We start from the raw sequence: 13939 nt of genomic DNA, 5'->3' as shown, positions 1-13939 counted from the left end.
CTTTAATTTCCAGCTCTTTTTCCATAATAACTAATTGAATTGCTCCTTTCTTCCCTCTATGTGTGATCCTGATTCTGCTGGACTATCTGCTGATCTTCATCACAACATCACTTGTGGTTTTTGTTGTAACTCGCATTTGGCATGTTCCAAATGGACTTGTATTAGCATAATGAGAGATTCCCTCAAGGAGGTCCATCACAGATGGGTTCACCTCTGGTTAGTAGAACGGGCTCTGAAACTCCTCAGCCGCCAATGAGTGGTGTAGGTGCCGTGAGTGGTGGACCTGGTGGCTTTGGTAGAGGAAACCCAGGGGGCAACTTTGAAGGACCTAACAAGCGTCGCAGATACTAAAACTTATTTCATTCCTTACTGTTTAGAAATTCCAGTAAAACTATATAGTGATATGCCTTTATAATTTTAGCTGTTATCTGGAAACGGTTTTATTGTTATTGTAGTCTTTAAAACAGTTTCTTTTGTAAAACTTTTTTTGTATTCAGTCATAGGCTTTGTAGTATAGAGCAGAAATGATGCGGATCATTATGTAAGGCAATGTGTTTGTGACTCTAGCAAAATATAATGTGTGACTATGCTGTAAAACGTGCAGTTACCTGATTACAATAAAATACAAAAATCACTTGAAAGGATTTTGGGAATGTTATTACTAATACTGGGTGAGAATAATTTTATGCTTAATTATAAGTGGCATCATTTTCATTCTTACGTAGCTTCTACTATGTGTCAAGAAAGTTCCATTCTTAACAGTGAACCTGTTTAGCTAAACTGCATGTTGCAGTACATACTATGAACAATTTATAACACAACTGCTTTTGTTTGTTTCGACTTTTGAAGAGCATCAAATTTTATATGAAGTGTTCTCAAGGATACTGTGTCCTTGCATCTCAGTCTCCCTTTGCAAACTTAGTCACAATAGGCTTATCAACAGAGTATATCCGTTATTCAAATTATAGGAGAATTTAACTTGGGGGTGGGGGGGTGAACAACAAGTTTGGAAAAAGAATCTGTATGTATGCTTTATTCATAACAGTATGAATGAATTCATTTAAACTGTACTTCTACAGAAGAAAAATTGTTGTGACATCTGTGTGTTCTACTGATCGTTAAAGTATCTTGCCATTGCAAGGAAGGAGACATTTGTGCAAGTGGTTTAAAGCCTTCCACTGTGTAATACATCATTATAAGTATACATTTCCCCCAATGGTTGGTTTGAATGGAAACAAGTCTGTTATCATTGATTAACTGTTTAATTAGGAGGCAAATACATGTTTTCAAGTTAAAATAATTGTTCACATAGTAGAGTAATATGCATTTAGAAGGATTGCACATGAGTATTCTTGATAAATGTTTTACAGAATAATGAATTTGAAAAATACCCATTTCCAACACAACTTGGGTTAGATTTGCTGATTGAGTCTTAAGATAAAACTGATGATAAAGCTATTAGGAAGCTTATTATGATTCAGGTTTTGTCAATAATGGAAGATGATGGAAAAGACCTATTGGTTCTATTCCTGTAATGGCAAGAAAGTAGGGATATTTTTGGTTACTGTTGCTTTTTTCCTGTGCAAAATACTTGTAAAATATTACTGTTATGTTTTTATTAGTTCACTCACGTTTTCAGAAATAGAAATTGCTAGAATTTATCTGCATGAATAGTGATACTAAATTGATTAAAGAGTGATTTGAGATAACATGGTGCCCTAATTATATAGAAATGGTATGTACATAGCTCAAAGCATGGGATGCAAGCAGCAGAGAGAGCATGTATGTGTTACTTCTTAATATAGTAGTGATGGTCTTGGTGAATTGAATTGTGAGCAAATGGGTAACAGGGAAATTGTGGCAGTGCTGGCATTTTGGAAGTACGCTGTTATTTAAATTGCCAATGTTACGGCTTAAGATAGAGATTGTTTTCATGTAATTCAGGAGCTCACACAAGTGTAGGTCCTCGCTTGTGACGTCTGTAACTGCTAAGCATTTTCCTCTAGACTGTCTTTAATGTTGCCCTTTTTTGCTTGACTTGATACATGCCACACTTTATAGTTTGTAATGCAATAGTGAGTTAGGTTTAAAGTCTAAAATACTCTTTCCCCTACTTGATATATATATCATGTTAGAGCACTCATTCTTCAAAAAAAAAAAAACCCTCTGCAGCTGGTTTTACTTAGCACACTATTCCTAAAACTCAACATTTGGGAAAATTGCTGTTTTTTCACTAGGTGTGAACTAGTGTTTGCATATAGCAACTACTTAAGCTCTCTGCTTTGGTGTACTGCATTCAGTTGAAAAAGCAGTTTACATCGGTGTCTAGTAAGGTGTCTAAATATTAGATTACTTTTGTCTCATCTCTTCTGCCCTTGTCCATGGTGGTTTTTATGGGGATTGAGAAAGTACTAGTGTGAGTTGGTAATTCTAAACTGTAAAGCTGTATGGGGAACATGTTTTAAATACAACTTGAACTAGATTCAAGAGGTCTCTTCAGTTTTTCAAAGGAAAAGGCAGTGTCATTCAGGCCTCTTGGCTAACTCCTGTATATTTGTTTAGATATGTACACCCTCATCCTTGTAGTATGTTGAGAATGTTTCAGAAGTACATTAAATACACTAAATCTGCAAAAAGTACTTCATTCTTTCCTTGCCAGCCTCATGCTGTTTTAAGCGCATGTTTGTTGCACTGCATTTTTGCTAGCAAGCAGAGGTGTGTATGTATTTGAAAGTTACTGTAGTTTTTAATTAATATTAGTGATTTTCATTCTACAGTTGTGATCTACCCTTCCTGTAAAACTCTGACTTGGATGGCTCTGCTGCATGGTAGTAGTGGATTTATCTGCTGTCCTTATTGCAGAAAATCATCTAATCTCTTTTTAAATACCCATGAACCAAGCCTTTAAGTCCTAAAAATTAAATACTGAAATGTTGAATTTGGGCACACTTTAAAGATTTCATGAAGAATTCCTTTTGTAGCTTATGACAGACTGCCAAATTCTGCTCTTAATAAAAGCTTTCTTAGGGCTGCCTGGGTGTGTTGATTGTATGCAGCTCAACTGTAAAGGCAGTGATTTTCATTTTGCCATATGTGGTAGTAACTGACTCTAGCTATACAATAAATACATTATTTTGTTAGAAAAGGAATGGTCCCAATTTGTTTCCTAAAAATGGTATGTAGATGCAGCCAAGCAGTGTTTTTGCTTGAAGGTACTGCCCATGTGCTGGAAGTGATTAATTTTTTTTGTTCCTCATCTGGCTAATCAGTTTATCATTTTTTCTGTGTACACATGTACTTAAGTTTTTAACCATCTTTGGTCTGTCTGACTAGAAAGCACAGTGAAGTCCTGACTATTTCTGCTATATGCTGTGGTAAAACAAATAAGCTTGGAAAAGATATGGAATTGACAACTACAATGCACTTGCTTTTGGTTGTACTTACTGAGTTTTTACATTATTCCTGAAATTTCAGTCTAAACTGCTTAATTTTCACGAGATACAATTTTAATACTTAAAGATAGCAAAGCTTTACTATTCCACACACCACAAAACACCATTAGAATTCAGCTTGTCTAACTGCATTTGCATTTATCACCTCAGTCTTTTGAAGGGGAGCCATTGGGCACTTAAAATAATTCATTTTGTTTGTGAGTTAATTGCTTTGTAGTTCTGTCCAGTGTGCTCATTAGATAAAGGACATTGATATCTTGGGAAACTTGGTGGTGATTCAAATATACTTAACTGTATTTATTTCCGAAGATAAATACAAATTACTATGGACTACCTAGAAAGAAAATTCCTGACCTTAAGTTGCTTGATTTATTCTCCAGATCTATTTTATCCAGTTGGACATAAAGGTACGATAAACTGGAGACTCTTATTAGAACAAAAGGTTAAAATAGATGGCAAGAAGACAATATGAACTAAATGTTACATTAATTTTAGCCATAATCCAGTAAGATTTTATAGTATGCATTCTTTGAGGAGCATTCTGATCTAAAGTACACTGTCATATTTTAAAATGTTATACCAAACTTATTTTTCCCCTTTTCCACTTCTGATTTCAAATTTTTTTAACTTGAAAAATAGAACAGTCTGTAATTACAAATTCTTTTGAAAGGTACTAAATACAAATGCATTGACTTTTATGAAGTACTGATTGTTAAATGGTCACAATCTGCCTTCACATAACTTGGCTCAAAAATGCCGACATAACCAATCTAAAGGAAGATTCTCAAGTGAAAAACATAACTCCTTAGGCCTTTTGAATGGAGAATAAGCTTTGAGGTGAGATGTTCAGCAATTGAGCAGTGTGCTCTGGCATGAAGCTCATTTTGCTTAAGCATGTTGTGGAAACTAATTTTTTGGCATACTTAATATATAAACTTTTGTATAAGAAGTTGGATCGTAATTCTTCCCTTTTCAGTGAAGACAAGTCAAAATAAACTGTAATTGAATTATTGAAATGGCAGGGAAGGCTGGGTAGCAACTGATGGGGTCATTTTACATTGGACCGCAAATGTGAATTGGTTCTCAGACCCATTCCTGAAACTTGAAGTGGTGCATATCCATAGGTGGTTTTACAGAGTATGCGTCCAGCATCTCTTGTTAGCTTGTATCAGTCCAAACTTCCCGGATTCTTGAATAGTGAGTGAGTGTGGCCTATGGAAAATACAGAGGTTGGACATTAATCCTTTAGGTTATTGGCTGTTCAGTGCTAGTTTAGTGGCAAACGTTGGACTGTATCATCCCAAAAGGATTTGCTTTCTTAAGAATCCATTCAATGACGTGTGAGAACTTAATAGAAAGATTGACTAAAAACTTGAAATACTTAATGTCAGGTATAATTTTTCCCATTGGATTGGCTTTTTCTTGCCTTTCGGGATATACCATAAAATATTCTTAGTCTTCGTAGGTGGTCTCGCCAATTTAATTGCTTCACTGCTAGGAAGAAATCTGTTTTGTTAATAGTTTTGGGGTTTTCCCCATAAAATATTCTAAAAGTCATAGCTGTAGGCATTTCAGGTTTGTTTTCACAGTAATCCATGAAACATTGAAGTTTATCAAAATTAAGTTGTCTATGTCTAAAATGTAAGTTGTAGAATAGATAAACTGAACATGAAATTTTCATGAAAACAATACTTTTGATTTTAAATGCATGGAAACAAGCCCTCAATGTGTTCATTTTCAGTGGGATAGATTTAATAGGTCTTTTCCATCTTGAACTTCCTTAAGCTACTGTGAAAATTAATGTAATTAAATTTGGAGGTATTCATATTGATGACCTCTGCCTGACTTCTAAAAGCAGTAAGAGATGGGTTTCTTCAGAAAAGCAGTTTAGAACAGCAACTATTTTTTCCTAATTGAAGGAACTATTCAGGAAAGTTTTAAGTTCAGAGATAAGCATAGCATACTTAAAGCTAAAACTGTTTTAAAAAACTGCTTTTACATAATGATTATTTTATACCCAAATCACATTAAAAGAAAAAAAATAATCTTTGTGGGTAAAAGCTTACTGATTTGTGTGTAGTCCCTGAAAGAGAGGGCAAAATGCTCATAATAAGAGGTATGAGATTCAAAAGGAACTTAATGGTGTTACTGCATACATGTGTTGATAAGGTTTTTCCATTTGTTTTGGTAAATGGTTTGTCTAGATCTTCTGTTGTTCCTAGTTTTACTAGTGTTCTTGTATATCTTAATTTCTGTAGAGTAAAGCATAGCTGTGTAATTTGATTGAAGTTACATGCTAACTGTATGCGGGATGTTAAGTGCTTGACTTGAAAGAAGTGCAGTGAGAATAAAGATACTGTTCTTGCCTTTAATTTTTCAGTTAAAAAAATTGCATAGAACCTTGAACAGGAGTAAGTGTGAAGGGTCCTGTATGTAACTCAAAAAAAAGATGGGGGAGGGGGGATAAAGTAACATAATAAAAATTGGAGAAATGTGGTTTAATTTTCTATCTACAGGAGACTCACAAAAATAACTTTAGAGCTTGTTATACATGAAAACCACAAACTAATTTTTAATGCAAAAGATGGAAATACCAGTTACATTAATGTCTTGGATTTTTTTAAACTTTTGAGTTTAGTATTGTGCAGATGGCCAAGGAATATCAGAAAAACTGAAATGAATTAATGTTCAAAAAATTTTTAATATTCATGGCATGTAGGGTGGGGTCACTGCAGTTGGCTATGTTTCTTCTATGTTGTTGTTATGAAATTGTTCTGTAGGACTTGATTTTTGTGGCTGAATACAGCAACTGTATACAGCGTACACACCTCATGTCGTAAGTATGAAACAGCTGATCTTAAGATCGTTAGCCTCTCATCAAACCAGTGAGAATCCAGTCTTACACTTTTATGTCATAGCCAGAGAAGTGCCAGACAGAAGATGGTGTAAAGGAAAATAAAATAGTGAATATTTATTAGTAATTATGGGATAGGATTAAGGTATTTTCATTAGTTTTTTGCCTTAATTTCACTGTAATAAATTTTTTATTTATGTGAAAGGGAAAGTAATTTTATTCTCACTGAATATTTGAAAGAAAAAAACCCCACCAAAACAAAACACCCCTGCCAAAGAAACAAAACAAAAAACCCTAGTGCCTAACCCCCCTCAAGCAAAACAGGTTTTCCCTCTTTAAATAACCACATATACTTAAGCAAGTTGGAAGAGGAAATGTAATAAATGTAAAAAGATGTAAAAACCACAAGGCTTTATTGTAATTCTTTTTGCAGCTGTTTGCTCTTGGTGTTTTGGGCATTTTAATGTGTTTCTTTTTTTAAAAGCTCCATTACTGTTCATTATTTGCTGTAGAAGGATTTATTCTGCAGCGCTGTTACTAAGCTTTAAATATTTTTATCTAGTGTAAAATTGCAGGAAAAAACCCTGCATAAACCTATTGCAGTTGAATGCAGTCTTTGAACTGCCAGCTGTAAGTGGTCTTTCAAGCTGCTTACAAATGTTTTAAATATTTGTATGCTAATGGGAAATTTGAAGCCTTTGTGTATTTAAAATAATAATTCATTACATGCATTGCTGCAGATATGAATAGCCCTTTGCCCTCCTTACTGCTTGGTCCTGCTTCCTGCTGGCTTTGTGCCACTCTTGCACCTCTGTGCCCATACAGTGAGCAGGGTGAAAGAAATTTGGTGAAAATTTTTGATTCTGCTCATTTCAGTGTGGAAGGAAAGAACAGCAAGGAGCGGGCAGTAGAGCAAGACTCTTAATAACTGTGTGGGCATAGGTTAGTTTGTGCTGTATCTATATGCCACATAGAGAATGTAGTTTTTTATGTATGTTCTTATTAATTGAGTTTGGATGACTTTTCAGTACTTCTAAGAAATATATAGCTTAGAACAAATAGGTAAGAAATATGTTGAGGGCTTTAGATGTCTGAATAGCACAGTTATGTTTTACATTCTTAGTGATAGTTGGCCCAAGAGGGGAACTATTTGAAGTAATGAAAAAAAAGTAGTACACTAAAATGTCGAGACAAATTATATGTGAGCTTGATCTGTCTGTTCACTTTCTGCAGTTGCCAAGAAGGTTACATGCAAGCCAGTAAAATATGGAAAATAGTGTTCTTCATGATTTCTCCAGGAAAGATGATATACACAGTTGCTTTAGAGAAGCAAGACTATTCACATGTACTTTTTCTTGGAAGAAAATATGTAAACTGCAATTACAAAGATGGGAAATACTGTCTTTTAAAATGTTAACGTTCTTCATTCTTTGATACAATAGCACTGCCTTGTTCCATATATTATGTTCCACTTTAAGGGACAGAGCATGTGAAAGGTAAGCTGCAGCTCCAGTTTTAATCAACTTCAAATCAAAAGCCTTTTCCAGAAGGCACAGAAGGAAAACTAATAATGAAACAGTAGTTCATCTTCAGTTTTGTTCCAATGTAGAACATTGCTTCTAGAACTTCCAGCATTGTATCAGTAGCAGTTCCACATCTGACATTTTCAGAACCAGAGCTGTGCCAAATAATACAAATAAAGTTTCTGCCTTAGTGTGTGAAGAATGCAATTATTACATTTCAAAAATTGAATATTCAGAGTTTTGAAAGAAAATGTATGAAATAATTGTCATATATTGAATTACTGGTTTAAAAGTGAAAATTATGTCATCTTGGCAGTTGGGATGGCTATGCTTTTAGAACCAATTTGGTATATGTGCCAGTTTATCGTTGCCATGTTATGCTTTGTGTAGTTTTTGTAATATCACTTATTGCATGTTCAGCATCATTCTTGCATCACAGTTGTGTACAGTTTCATATTTTATTCACACTGCTGAATGCAAATGTCTGTAGAAGGGGGGTACTAGAGCATTTGTTTAGTTTTATGTAACTTGTTCAAGAGGGTTTTTCATTGCTAAGCTTGCTTTCTGTTTTGTGTTCCCTCTGCATGTTTTGTGCAAAATACGCTTTTTTCTATTGCATATGGGAAAAAAGTAGCAAGTCATGAAAATGTGTTTATTAGGAAGGTAAATGGAAGTCCTGGATGCCTCTTATTGTTTCTAAAATGACAGCTGGCTCAGGAGAATAAAATCACTTGGTATACTTTCATGCATGATTACATCTATTTTTTTTCCTGCTTATGGCCCACTTTAGTATTAATGTTCAAGATAAAAAAAATTCTGAGTTTAGTTTCCATAGGTAATCTGGTTTTAATCACAAGCATGTGTACAAGACAGTAAATTAATCACAAATTACTTGATGTTTGCTCTGAATAGTGCTGTAACTCCCCAAGTTGTATTAAACATAAAAAAAAAAAAATAGTTTGAGTTTCATCCTTTTTAAAGTGAAACTTTAAAAATTGTATTGAGTGAGAGTAAGCCAGTCCACTGGGGGTGGGGGAAAGTACAAATCTGTGGAGAAATGATGCTCTTGTTTTGAGTTGTATTATGTTACTGGGCATGCATTTTTTACTCTTTAAATTGGGACCATTGTGTGAAACTGTTTGTTTGTTATAAAGACTTAGTGAGAAATATAATTTGTCTTATTTTACCCAGTTACAAGTATTAATTCATTGTTAGCATCTTAAAAATAGAATTGGTTAGATTAGGCACATGTACTTTACTGGAGATGGTGGCGTGTTAGTATGAATATCAGAAATAGGATAATTCAAGTGATGGTTGTTACCAAAGACTGATATATTGTGCCTTTAAGCCTAGTTGGATAAAAGCTGATCTTGAGCATTATTCTTACTACCTTTGAAATGAATTCTTTCATATATCTTTTTCTTATTCCAGTTAACCCTAAACCTGAATTTCCCAGGTGACTGATATTTTTGGGAAATAAATACTGGTTTTAAAACTGTGTGCCCAGAACCTTGATACTGTATTTGCATTTCTGCTTTATTGCTGTAGTAGTCACAGAAGTACTCACAGGTTTGAAAGTGTTCATCTAGATTTTGGGGGAGGGTAAGGGATTGATTATTGTATGTTGCTTAATTCTTGAGGCCTCAGGTGGGAAAACTGGTAATGTAGAATCTTCTTAATATTATTGTTTTAAAAAAAATTAAAAAAAAAATCAAAATTGTTTAAAAATCTGGTATCTTCAAAACTGCCCCGTGTCGAGGAAGCTGAATGGTGTATCTTTAAAGAAGGTGGGAAAACTTTATTTTACTAGAGGTCTTATGTATTTATCAAGTGTTTGAGGTCTAAATCTTTCACTGATCTGACACCGAGGACATTGTGACTCAACCCTAACCTTCACTTAGTATTATGGTGAAAATTCTGCAACCTTCTGCAAAGCTTTAGAAGTGATGTGAGGACGTAATGTGACATACTAACTATAGGATTGGGCCAAATCATTCATCTTTGAAGATTGTCACTGGCCTGCTCTGGGTGTCCCTATCCATTCCATTTAGGACTTTGTTTCCTATTCTGTATTCCGGGTTTTCTTTTATTGTAAAAGGCTTTAACTTTCCCTGATGGTGTGTAAGATATGAGCTGTATAAAACTTTATTTGGGGGTTGTAATACTAAACTTGATGGAAGTGGGTTAAAGGAAAGAATCAGGTGTCAGATGCACAGTAAAAACAGTCCCTTATATGATTTGGCAAGTCATTACATACCTCTCCGTATGTGTTTTTTTAGTATATGAATATCATGTATGTATTCTTAACCTGTTGTGTCTTTAAAAAGAATTTATGGCTCTTCCTAAGAGGGAAAAGAAAGGCTTTGTTCTGGATTAATTTAATTTTAAAGTTTCTCTTTTGTGTAAGTCAATACACAATAATTGACAGAATACATAAGAACTTAAAAAAATAGGTACCCTTTCTTGACTCATAGGTGTGTGGAAATACTAATATGTAAAAGTAAAAGTAGATAAGTGCTCTTCATGGATTTACAGACAGGGGAGATAGTAATGTGGAAAAGCATGGAAGATGGGGTTTGACCTCATCTTTCAGTTTTTCTTCTAAGAATTTGGAAGCTACTATAGCTACCAAAAACCCCAAATATGACTCTTGATAAACTTCATCTAAAATTCTTACATGTTGTTTCAGAGTTCTGCTATAAATGAAACTAGTTCAATGTAAACATGCAAATAAAATACATGCTTTAATGGACAAAATAAGTCTGAGTTTCATTAAGGTATGGAGAAGAGTAATGTTATTGGGGAGTTGGCTGTATTTTCTCATATTTTTAGTTTTTTTCTACATTAAAGGAACAGAGGTGGAACTTTATTAATGACATGCAGGGAAAGGCTAAATATACAAGACAAAATTGTGCGGGGAAAGGACTGAAGTTCAAATAGGTATAACTTTACACTTTTACTTTACCGATCCTTCCAATAGAGGACTTCTGTCATGAATTTAGAGAGCTCCTGCTTAAAAACAAATGCTGCCCAAATCTGGTCCTGCTCTTATTGCAGGAAAATGTCATCATTGCCTTGATTGTGACAAAACAAGAACAGGACTATCGGGATTTAAGTTTATGAAGAACATAATTATCTTGCCACAGTGATAAATCTGAGTAGTTGAACGGCCAGCACCTGAGGTGGCTTGTCTGCTGATTGGGTGCGTGTACAGCTACACGACTGTCATAGCCTTCCCAGGACTTTGAATGTGGTAGTGCCTTCGGTTGTTTCAGCAGTTGCTTCACCTGCCTCAGTTAATGAAGTTCCTTTAAGGCTACAAGGATGCTTTTCAAAGTCTTCGTCTCCTGCTTAGCAAATTTCAGTCGCACGGTGGCAGCTATTGCAGTTGGGGGTTGAGGGTGGTATAGTCATGGAGCGCTTAAATCTACATTTGCTCTTGCCAGCTACAGTCATCTTTAGCTTACCACCTTTTCAGTCATTGCATGCACTTTCCTGTATTATAAATGTGGTATTCTCAATGAGGTATTGACCTGAGCAAGCTTGAGTAGAAACTTAACAAATATTATATACAAATTTTCAAAAAATACAAACTGGTTACACTGTTACTGTCAATGACACATATCCTTTGATAATTCAAGGTGTGTTACAGAAAATGAATCTGTTGGATGATTATTTCAGTCTGATTCCCTAGTTTTGTAATAAAGATGCGAAGCCCTGGTTCCATCTCCAGGTGCTGAAGGTTCATCTTTAAACTACTTGGGTATCTGCATTTATTTTAGTTTACACAGTGTGGTGTAAACCAGAATGACTCAGAATTCATGTATAAATATACCCTGTCAGAGCATACTCCACAATCAGATGCTGATCAGTTGTGAGATTTTGCAGAGCTCAGAATGAAAGTAAGTTAACAGAAATAGGTTGTTAAATAAGATGGAAATAAAGTTATGAGAAGGCAAGAACAAAGTTGAGCTTAATAGGAGAGCAAACTGTGAGCTCTTTGAAGATGGTCTGTAAAAAGTAGTGGAAGAATTTGATGACAGCTAAATGTTCTGTTAACCTTTCAAAGAAATGGATGCATCAGTATGCAGAACTTCGGTTTGAAATGCGGACTTCGTTGGAGAAGCTGCTACTTGCTTATGTGGAGTTTCAAGACATAGCAAATAATGCTTGTAGTGTGTTAGAATGGATGTTTTTTCCTTGTGTACACCCGAAGTCACAAACAGGTAACTGAAGTAACAACTTTTATGTTTTAGTCTGTGTTCATAACCATTTTCTCATTAATGTATTGATATTTACAGATTTGTCACCTGGCATGATTTTGAAAACTTATTTTTAAATGCATATTTTTAATGTGAGAATTATAGTATGATCTTGCATCTTGAAATCTGATTGAACCGTGATGAAAAATAGTGCCAACAGTCAATCTCTTTGATTTGAAATATTTTAGTCTTGAACACGATGCCAACTGACTGCTTTTGTATGTGAGATGATAACAAAAGGAAGTTCCCTGTTTCTTACCATGTGGTCTTTGCTTAGTCCTGTGCAAATGTGGTTTCATCATTAAGGCCTTTGTTGTTCTCAAGTGAAGAAAGTTGTAGCCAACTGGAGTGTCTTTTAAGGGTAGGTAGATGGTGGAAGGGTTAATTTTAATAGTATTCCTAACACATACTTGAGATGCCTAATAGTTAAATCTGTTATTCAAACTTGTAATTATTCCTAATATCATGCTTTTCAGTCCTCTTCATTACATGTTAGCAGGTGCTTCCTTAGCTCTACGTATATGAGAGCTGAGGCTTAATGCTTTTTCTAATGTTTGATACTCACTTACAAAGCTTTTTCACTTTGGGTAGGAACAATAACTTTATCCTATGGGTAGTAGCCACTTCTACTAAAATAAGGAAAGTAAAATGGTACTAGAAAGTTGAGATAAATCTTACTTAGTGCAGCATCAGGAATATGTCCAAATGTGCAAGTGAAGTACAAAAAGCCAAGTTGGAGTGCCAGCTTGCCAGATGATGAAGCTTCTATAACAGTAGCAAGTAGAGAATCTCTGCTGTTCAGTTTTATGCAGTTGAGTTCACCACATGTTCTGCCTTAAAAATTTTCACAGGTTCCTTGGTGGTGGTATGCACAACTTTTAGCCCAGATCTGAATAGTAATCTGCTTAGACTGAGCAAGTGCAGGCTTGGTTTGTTGCAAGGACTAGTTATGCTTTATTGAAACAGATATGTAAATGCCTTCATCTCTACAAAACCCAAGTTTTCATGAGAAATGGTACTTTTATTCAACATTGCTTTGTGGGTTTTTTTGTAAACAGGTAAGTCTTCATGTCAGTGGACCAATATGTGATAGTCTTTGCAGGATACCCTGCAGTTTATTAATGCTGTTCTGTTGTCTTTGTCTTGAAATACAGATTCCATTTCCTGTGTATTTCAAATCTAATGTGAGATTTTTCTTTTTTCTACCAAATGTGGCTTTATTATGGTGGAAGCTAGAAGTTGGTGTTCTGTATTTTTCATAAAGTAATTGGAGATAAAAATTGTCACCCAGCAGAGTTAGCACAGGAAGGAAATTACTTAACTGCATAATGAATTACTGAATCTTTTGACAGGACCAGAGGCAGTGGGCACAAACTGAAACACAGGAGGCTCTGTCTGAACATCAGGAAACACATTTTTAATGTGAGGGTGACCGAGCACTGGCACAGGTTGCCCAGGGGAGGTTGTAGACTCTCCATCCTTGGAGATGTCAGAAGCTGTCTGGACAGGGTCCTGGGCATCGGCTCTGGGTGGCCCTGCTTGAGCAGGGGCTTGGACCAGATGATCTATAGAGGTCCCTTACAACATTAACCCTTCTGTGATTCTGTCATCTAAATAAAGCTTTGACTTTATTGAACTTCATATGAAGTAACATTAAAACATTATTACGTGCTTAGGTATTTGCTTCCTTACTAGGTTTCTTTTCAATATAGATGTACATATTGTTTAGTATTGTTTAATTTTACATTTTCATATGAAGCACTTCAAAGATGAAAGCTCTTTGAATCTCGAGCTGTTGCTCTTTATAAGGACCGTGCGACCACAGCTTGCCCTGCCCTTTCCCCCAGC

At 35.2% G+C, this 13939-nt stretch overlaps 1 protein-coding gene across 7 annotated transcripts in view; it reads left to right on the top strand.

Moving 5' to 3' along the window:
• Positions 1-13939, top strand: part of PSPC1 (paraspeckle component 1) — a 66057-nt gene that overhangs the window by 39970 nt on the left and 12148 nt on the right. The window contains exon 7 of one of the 7 annotated variants that reach the window (XM_052812393.1): positions 7540-8574. The exons of 5 other annotated variants lie outside the window; for them this stretch is intronic. In XM_052812393.1, coding sequence (XP_052668353.1) covers positions 7540-7569 — 30 coding nt within the window. In that variant the 3' untranslated portion in view covers positions 7570-8574. Of the gene's footprint in view, positions 1-165; positions 642-7539; positions 8575-13939 lie in introns of those variants that run through there. One more of the 7 variants, XM_052812396.1, reaches the window with a different exon arrangement.

The sequence above is a fragment of the Harpia harpyja genome, chromosome 17 (genome assembly GCF_026419915.1).
Source record: "Harpia harpyja isolate bHarHar1 chromosome 17, bHarHar1 primary haplotype, whole genome shotgun sequence".
NCBI classification, from domain to species: domain Eukaryota; kingdom Metazoa; phylum Chordata; class Aves; order Accipitriformes; family Accipitridae; genus Harpia; species Harpia harpyja.
Note: the sequence above shows the minus strand (reverse complement) of the source record. Positions and strands in the feature narration are given on the sequence as shown.